At 28.0% G+C, this 9,692-nt stretch overlaps 1 protein-coding gene across 1 annotated transcript; it reads left to right on the top strand.

Moving 5' to 3' along the window:
- Positions 1–1,122: 1,122 nt before the first annotated feature.
- On the top strand, positions 1,123–4,162 carry LOC139424971 (speckle-type POZ protein B-like). The gene has a single exon (XM_071177343.2). The coding sequence runs from the start codon at positions 1,151–1,153 to the stop codon at positions 2,609–2,611; it is 1,461 nt and encodes a 486-aa protein (XP_071033444.2). The 5' UTR covers positions 1,123–1,150; the 3' UTR covers positions 2,612–4,162.
- The last annotated feature ends 5,530 nt before the right edge of the window (positions 4,163–9,692 follow it).

Raw genomic sequence — 9,692 nt, 5'->3', positions numbered from 1 at the left:
AACCTCTATTTTTTTTATCCCCGTCATGTAATTTCTATCCGCGTCTGTTCTGTTAAGCCTAATTCGAATTCTTTCTTACCATTATCACTATGCTATGTGTAGGTTGAATTTACAAACTAAATTTATTTTAAGAAATAATGGGGTGTATTCAAAATTAGTTTTTACTTTAAATAGTGTTATACAAATAACATCCATGACTTAAGTGCATCCTATCTTATGATTATTATGACTATTAGAATAACTGAACTCCGGTAGCAGAAACCTTCCTTTTATTTTATATCCCCTTCATACTACACGCTTCTGTTCCGTTAAGCCTAATTCGAATTCTTCTCACTATTATCACTATGCTGTGTGTAGGTTTTAACTAAACTAAATTAATTTTAAGAATTAATGCGGCGTATCCAAAACTAACTGTTCTTACTTTAAATTGTGTAATAAAAGTAACTCCCCTAACTCTTAAGTGCATCATATCTTATGATTATTTTGCATTTATTAGTTGCCGAACTCTGATAATAGAAACCATCCAGCACGACAGCGGACTCTGCAGGTTATTACAACATTTGCAAATTATTTTTTATCTAAGCTTTATTTTTAAAAAGGAAATCAGATGTAGATAAATTGCTGAGATTCCTTTTTAAAACATTTCGAAACTTGTTACTTATAAAAATTAAAATTCTGAATTGAGAGATTACCGCTAAGAACTAAAAATAAATATTTTTTTCTGTTATTTGATCACATGCTTAACTGAATAGGGATTTATTTAATTTTTTTAGCATGATTGTATAAAATTCAATTTGAAATTTAAACAACATGAAGTTTTTTGTGTAATTTTTCAGGACTTTATGTTTTTGAAAACTTTGCTGCACTCATTTTAGATGAAGTTGAACTTTTAAAATAATAAATGAAAATTGAAAAAAAAAATGAAAATTGAAAGTTTTTTTTAAAATTTAAACCATTATTCATAGAAAAGTCTTATCTATGATACTTAGAAAATGACAATCATGTATAAGATAGACATTGACCTTTTATGAAAAGAATAAATATCAGATAGCAATTGCACTTTCGAACTGTTTTATCAGCTGTTAAATGAACAAAATTTTTCACTGCTTTGAGAAAACCAGTCGTAGAATAAAGTGCATTGATAAAAAACATGCCTACCGAGTGTTTTCAGGAATTTATATGTGTGTGGAAAATTCGAAATTTTTCTTTAAGTTTTCAGAAAAATGGAGAGAAGATTTTAAGTTCTGTGTTTAGAGTAGAATGTATTGGTGGAAGTAAATGGTCTTTAGAAATTTATCCCAGAGGAGAGGACAAGAATTCTGAGGGCTTTGTGTCGTTATATTTATTTATAAGAAGTCCTAGTGTATACAATGAAGAAAGCATTATAAGATGTACGGTAAGCATTGGAATAGATGAAAAAAATTTCTGTACTAAAACAATGGAAGAGCGTAGTTATAAAGAGAATAAAGCTTGGGGTTGGCCTAAGTTTGAAAGTACAGATAAAGTTATGGAGGAGTTAAAAAACTCGACAGAAGATATTTTAACCATTCGTTGCCAAATGCGTATCAAATGTGGACAGGATAAATCACCTGCGTATGAAACGTATACTAACATTGGCGTAAACTCTACTTCGTTCTCTTGGAAGGTTAAGATTGCAGATGATACTGTAAGAAAAAACTTTACAGTTAACAACAAGTTCAATTACGAAATGACTTTAAGTGGGGCAACTGACTCAGTGAAAATCTGTATCATTCAATTTGAGTCAATTTTACCTACATTTATTATTTGTAAATTGTCTCTTTTAAATTCAAAAGGAAAGAAAATATGCTCAAAAAGTGCTCAGCACTTATTTGAGTCGAAAAATAAAAACGAGGTTTGGGAATTCCCGTCATTTATTTCTAAAACTACTATGGAAAGTGATGCAAATGTCTTAACAGAGGATAACATGATATTTCTATTATGTGAACTAGCTGTTTCAGATGGAACCGTATCAACAAAAGATTTAGATTCAAAGGACAGTTTGAATTCCGATGCTGATGTTTCACTTTTGCAAAAAGAACTAAAATATATGTTGTTAAACGACGTACATTCGGACATAAAATTAAAAGTAAATGACCTGGAAGTGCATGCACATAAATCTGTACTTGCTGCTCGTTCTCCTGTATTTTCAGCGATGTTCGAACAAGATATGATCGAGTCACAGACGGGTGTCGTTCATATTGACGATGTAGAAACAGATACCCTGAAGCTACTTCTTGAATTTATTTACACAGCAACGGTGGATAACATGGATTACGAAACAGCTAAGAAACTTTTATTTGCCGCCGATAAGTATCAGGTTCTTTCACTCCGGGAAAAATGTGCATCACGTTTAGAGAGTGTAATGTCGCTAAGTAATGTTTGTGATATTCTTCTTACAGCACATATGGTGAACCACGAACGGTTAAAGCATATAGCAATGAACTTTTCTATTGAAAACTCGGCAGAAATATTTAATACTCCTGATTGGTTTAGTTTGGTGGAAGAAAATGTTAAATTAGCGAATGAAATTTTTTCAAACATTTCTACCAGTTTTAACGTGTCGCCAAAAACCAAAGCTCCTGTGGAATAGATTTTTATAATCAAAAGTTACTTAGGAAGAAAATGTTAAATTAGCTAATGAAATTTTTTCAAACATTTCTACCAGTTTTAACGTGTCGTCTAAAACCAAAGCTTCTGTGGTATACATTTTTTAAATCAAAATTTACTTGTTGGTAATGGCTATTATTAGAAGCTTAAAATAATATTAACATCTCAAATCTACGTGATTATGTAAGCTTTGAAAATTTCACAGTTACTTTCAATGTGTGCAGAATATTTTTATATTTTATTGGTAATTGAAGTAATACCTACGTTCTTTAACATAATATTCTTAATTAGTATAGATAATTTGTTTTTTTTTTCTTAATTTCTTGAATTATTTTTTATTAGATTATTTTAAATTTAAAAATATCTACGGGAACTTTAGTGAAAAATTCACTTTTTTTGTCATTGAGAATTCAAGTAAGCAGAAGTTACCATTAAAACTAAACTCAGTGGCTCGACAACCCATGAAGAGCCAAAGCCTACTATGCCCATCCCAATTTTCTTGCCTTTGGGCACTGGGACGCAGGGGCAGCCGAACCCGGAACCCCCACTGTTCAGTCCCAGAGCATGCTTGGTACTCATTCTATCCACCCACTGAAAAGATGAAAGGCAGAGTCAATCTTGCCGGTCCGAGGATAGAACCTCAGACCTCCGTCACGAACTCTCAGACATGTTTCAGTTGACAAGTTACCGAAAATTTTAAAGTAATTTCTATTAGTTAGTTAATTTAGATGAAAAAATAATTACGAAACTTTAACCAATTTTTGAAAAAAAAAGTAAAAATTCAGATCAATGAAGTTCACATTTTGTTTCTAATATTTAAAACTTTCAACTTGAAAAAATACGAATGAAACGCAAAAACATTTTTTTAATAATGCAAACAAAACTTCAATTTTCAAAAAAAAAAGCCATTGAATAAATTGATTTTTGGATCTTTTTCATGAAAAAACTCAATTATGCAGGAGATAGGTAGGTTTTAATGTTTTTTTTAATGAAAATAATCAATCTGTTGATAAGTGATTTTTATAGTATATTCTACAATTTTTTGAATTTTTTTATAGTATAATCTACATGTATACCCATATATATATAATATAACATACGATATATATCTTGTTAAAAAAGTTCTGTAACACTTGGGAAATATGCTTATAGCTACAACACTTGTTTAGAACAATAACGAACCAAAACCCAGAATTCAGTTTTATCCAAAATCATTTAGAAATATTGATGAAAATTTAAACTAAGATCACTAAAAACAGCAAAACAAAATGAAAATTCATAAAAGTTGAAATTTTCGCAAGTTTTGCAGAACTTTTTTAATAACCTATATTTACTCAGTAAAAAATTTTGCTTGATTATTATAAAAGGAATGGTTATGAGAATAACTATTTCAGTCACTTTTATGTCTTATTCTAAATGTGTTATGATTTTTATAATAATGAAGTTGCTGAAATGATTTTCTGTAAATTGTAAAGCATCATAAGTCTTGTGATTAGCTGAAAGTTATAAATAAACACATAATTAGCTTTAAAGTTGATGAATAGAGTTTCTAAAAGCATTGTAAGCATTCATGAAATGAAATACATTTATCTTTTTGCTGCACATGGTATGTTCATTTGTGTTTTTCAATCAATGAATTCTTTATTTGCGTTAAATTGTGCAAAAAAATATCAATTTCTATCTTTATTTCACATTGTGTTTTAAATTTAAACATTTATTTTCTTAGCATTCCAAGTATACAAATTAAGATTTTAATGAACATGCAGAAATGATCATTAAATCTAATTTTCATTAATAAATAATTACGTTTGAGCACATAATTTTATCTTCCTTTTGTAATTAACAATTTTTTTTTTCAATTAAGTATTAGCAAACAAAAATAAGATTCACAAATATTGAAAAAAAAATGTTTAATACTCGTTAAAATGTAAAGTATAAATTTGATTTGATCTGATTAAAATGTAAAATATGAATTTGATATTTTTGAGTATTATGAAAATTTCATGGAACTAAAAATTTAAAATGTCAGAAAATCACTGTTTATTATTATTGAAAGATTAAAACGTGACAGAAACTATTCAGTCACAATCATAGGTGTAGCGTGATTGGGGGCACTCTTTTTATTTTTAAAAATTGTTCGTTCATTTTAAGTTTTATGTATATATGCATATTCAGTTTTTCTATGTAAGTCTATTTATACATAAATTATACTATTTATACTTAAAATAAGCGAACAGTTTCTTAAAGACAAAAAGTTTGCCCCCTCCCCCCACCAAACGGTCATTACACGGCCTATGGTCAAAGTTTAAACTGAAATAATGTAAAATCAGAAAACATTCTTTTCAATTCAGCTGTTATAAGAGAAGCAGTGAATAAGTGAGTAATTAGATGAGACGTTTTGCCTTTCACCTGAGATTTTAAATAATGTTTTTTTGCAAATTTTAGGTTCAATATTATTAATTTTAAATATAAATTTTATTTTTTTCAGAAGGTACAGCAGATGGCAACAGGTATAATCATTTAACATACTCAGTACATATTTATGCTTAATTGAAAAATTTATTTCTACATTCTTAGTCTAAAAAAATCTTTGAAATATTGAAATAAATCTGCAATATATCACCATTGATGAATTTAAACGAACCCTTAAGAGTTTACAACAAGATTAGCAAGTTTTTAACAACTTATGGTTTTCACCATGCTTTATTGAATATTGAATCTGTAATATTCATTTGTATCCATTGATGTATTCTAACAAACCTTTAAAAGTCTTACAACAAGGTTAGCAGGTTTTTAACAACTGATGATTTTATATGGTTTTAACCATAATTTTATTGAATACTGACCCTATAATATCCATCTATAATACATTGATGCATTTTAACAAACCCTTAAGAGCTTACAACAAGGCTAGCAAGATTTTAAGAGCTGATGTTTTTAACCATGATTTTATTGAATATTGAATCTGTTTTATCCATTGAGGTAATTTAACAAAACCTTACAACAAGGTTAGCAAGTTCTTAACAGCTCATGGTTTTATTTGGTTTTCATTATGATTTTATTGAATATTGAATCTGTACTATTCATCTGTAATTCATTGATGTATTTTAACAAACCCTTAAGAACTTACAACAAGGTTAGCAAGATTTTAAGAGCTGATGGTTTTAACCATGATTTTATTGAATATTGAATCTGTATTATCCATTGATGTAATTTAACAAAACCTTAAAGGCTTACAGCAAGGTTAGCAAGTTTTTAACAGCTCATGGTTTTATCTGGTTTTTACCATGGTTTTATCGAATATTGAATCTGTAATATCCATATGTAATTGATTGATGTATTTTAACAAACCCTTAAGAGCTTACAACAAGGTTAGAAAGTTTTTAAGATGGTTTTAACCATTATGTCAAAAACTCCTTTATTTTTGTTATTGTTTTTGACAATTGTCAAAAATCATAACAAAAGGGTTTTTATGGTTAAAATTTTATTATGTGAAAAAGTTTGGTGTAATGATAATTATTTGCGATTATATAATTATTAGTTATCATGTGTTTGCAAATAAAAACCACATAAAATTAGAAGTTATCAATCAATTATGTTCTTGAACTATTTTTAATGTAATTTTTCTCTTTGTTTTGATAATTACAGTCAGAAATCCAAGTTTTGGCGTAGAAAATATAAAATTAAATAATTATAGATAAAAATGTGAAAAATTAAAATTTATCCAATCCATTAATTTGTTTATCAATGGAAAATGAAGATACAAAAACAATCATCTTATTCATTCTTTATAAAATAGATTTTCACTAACTCCCACTTTAACTCCTTCTTTCCTTGAAACACACGGTTACAAGAAAAAAAAATAGTTTTGAAGTTAACTAATTATAACTCGAACTTGCATTTAAAAAAATACTAAGGGAAGAAACTAAAACATTAAAATATATGTATTAGTTTTTAAAGTAATCATTTTGACATTTTCAATGTTTTTATATTATAAATACCATGACCTCTATTAAAATACTAAATCAATTAATTAAACAATTTAAAATGTATTAAATTCTTATTTTGATTAGATTTTTAGATTTATCAAAAGAAAGAAATATTGCGTAACTACAGTGCTCTAATCAGAGAAAATATATAATATTTATGTTCTTTGTTTTTTTTTTATGGTTTATGTGAAGTTCAAAATTACATGATGTAAATCGGAAAATTAATTATAACTTTGATATTTTTCTGGTTGGAGTTGCATTGATTTAAATTGGATTAAAAAGTGCTGCTCTATGACTGAAAATTAAAAGAACACCTAAAACATATAATAAATTAAATTCATGAGCTTAAAATTTACTAATTTATAAACAAAAGTAGTAAATTATTTCATAATGTTATAAAATGCAAATTAATTCCATACACAATAAAAACTGTAAAATTTGAAGTTTGATTTCTTTTCAAAAACTATAAATTGCAATTAAAAAGGAAAAAGAACAAGAATATAGTAGTAAATAAATAAATAATATCAATAATAAATAAATAAATATCTCTATAAGGTCTGAAGTTAGCAATTGTTAAATTGATTAAAAATCAGAGTTTTCAAAACTTCTTAATTTGAATGAAGTATATGCTACAAATAAAATACTTCTTCCATCTATTGGGAACACACAACAGATGATATCTGTTTTTCAGAATGAACCTGTCTTATATAAAAAAAATTTAATGCGTTTGAAAATTATATAAATGCTTAAAATGTAAGGATACTTTAATTAAAAATACTTAATTTCTTAAAAAATTCTTCATATTACTTTAATATTACATGAATCACAAGTTTAGCAGAGCTTTAAATTTCAGTAAACGTAAAAAAACTAACATATGAATATGAATTCAAAAAACTAATAATAAATCTATAAAAATGTATACTCTTAGGAAAGCCATTATAAAAAGATTTTTTGTAGAAGCCATGACAAGTTAAAAAAAAGGTTAAATTAACTTATAATTTGTGCCATAACTAACAGATACCTCAGATAAAATATATGTAAGTTAATTTCATATTTCCTTCAATCCATTCTGTCCAGACTGCAGTAGGTAATAATTTTACAGCATTAATCTAATGAAGTTAAGCGTGTAAAATTTCAAATGTTCGCAATTAATCATATAAGAGATTGCAATAATTTCACACGCATTTTCACAGCCGATCCAATTTTGAGTTTACGGCTACCAACGTTCAACTCCGAAGCCTTGTAATTTTGAACCCAATCCAGAAGACAAGGGAAGTACTGGATCAAGTACTGGGAGAAATTTGCCTTCGAGGAGGATTTTTTGATGGAACTAACCCGCATTTGTGTTACTTGGAAAGAAAAATCACGAAAAACCCCCACTGTTAGCTTGACAGCAAAGGGATTCTAACACATGATCTGTCTACCACTGAGGATACTTTACGTCAACACTGTGGTCGGTGCGAGCTGGGTGCGGAATTCGTATCGATCAGCCATCGCTGAAATATTCTTTATTAAATTTTTTAAGGATATTATTTATTGTGTTTTTTTAAGTTTGGTTTAATTTTGTCCTCTTAAATCTGCTGGCCCCCTAGTTTTTTTGTCAAGCATAATTACGCTTTCAAGAGTACGCGTCTTAACTTTCTTTTCGCATCACCTCAGTAATTTTTGACGTATTTGACCCGCTATAAAGTCTAAGCTGAATCGCTACCTATATATATATATATTTCTCTTACACGGCTACAAAAAAAAGCCTCATTATAACTCCCTGAATGGCAACGCTAGAAAATCGACCAATGATTGTCGCTAAAAATGTCACATGCCAAATCTAGCTGAGGTGGCTCAACATATAGCGCTTTTAAAAACGGAAACTGAAATAAGTATTTTAGTATTTTGTTGAAAGCGCTTTTTTCACGAATTTATATATTACGAATTTATTTGACGATTTTTGATTTATATCACGAATTTATTTGTTTTATTATTGTTATTAGTTATTCATTGAAAAATGAGTCTCAGTCGTGCTGTTACGCTTTAAGATTTTATACTATAGCACATTTCTAATAGGTTTAACGAATTACATGTCATTTATTTGAATTCAAATTTATTTTAATGACTTAGTATTTATTAAAATGATGCAATTTTTTTTTAAAGTTGTTATATGGATTTGAATGATTGTTTTGAATTCTTAGAATTTTGTGCATTTGCAGTGTACCTAAGTTAGTAGCGACCGAAGTGAGCTTGGTTTGCGAAGAAAACCATATAAGATTACGTAGCAATTCTCGGGGGTTGGTGAGCGTTAGCAAGCAGGGGGCTCTCCCACTAGTGTATTATATTTTTACTTGTTACATATTTTAAAATTATTCTTTCATTTCACTACAATTTTCGGCATTTAACCCAGAAACTCATTTTTTTTTTATGTAGTGTCTGCATAGTGTTTTTTTAATTTAATGTTACCAAAACTATTTTATTGCTTTCGAACGCAAACGTAATCTTTTAAAGTTAATTTTTTTTAATCTATGGCAATATTCATTGTTGCCGCATTATCCGAGTACAGTTTCACTTCAGCGGATATTAGGAATTACGAGTATTTTTTTCAAAAGTAATTTTGTTTGTAAATATCATGTTTCGAACAGAATATTATATGAAAATTTGTGCTTGAAACATTGTATTATTGTTCGCGGTTGATTTATAGAACTTAAGGAGTGATTGTTCATGATGTTGAAATACAACAATATGTTTTTCAGAAAATTAAAAAAAAATTAAAAAAAAACTATCTTTAGTATGAATATTCAAATGCCATATAACTTCATGCCTGGATGCCATATAACTTCAGAATGCATATCACCCTAAATTTCTGTCTTTTAATTTGCATTTTTTAAAACTTTTTTCATCGTTGCATTTTCAAGTATTGATTTTAGACAGGTACACTGATGAAAAACACATTCTTTAACTCACAGATTAAAAACATACAATTCAAGCAAAATAGATAAGCAAAGAAAAAATTGAATCAAAATTAAAGAATAATTTTTTTTTATTAACGGCAGGCACTGAACTATGCTCCGTTTGCTTTGGAAGATG

Source organism: Parasteatoda tepidariorum, chromosome 2, assembly GCF_982258835.1.
Source record: "Parasteatoda tepidariorum strain Cologne lab strain chromosome 2, Ptep-v5.0, whole genome shotgun sequence".
Taxonomy (NCBI): domain Eukaryota; kingdom Metazoa; phylum Arthropoda; class Arachnida; order Araneae; family Theridiidae; genus Parasteatoda; species Parasteatoda tepidariorum.
Note: the sequence above shows the minus strand (reverse complement) of the source record. Positions and strands in the feature narration are given on the sequence as shown.

Excerpts from the sequence above, each read along its gene's own strand:
- LOC139424971 (XM_071177343.2), top strand. The coding sequence starts at position 1,151 with ATGCCTACCGAGTGTTTTCAGGAATTTATATGTGTGTGGAAAATTCGA.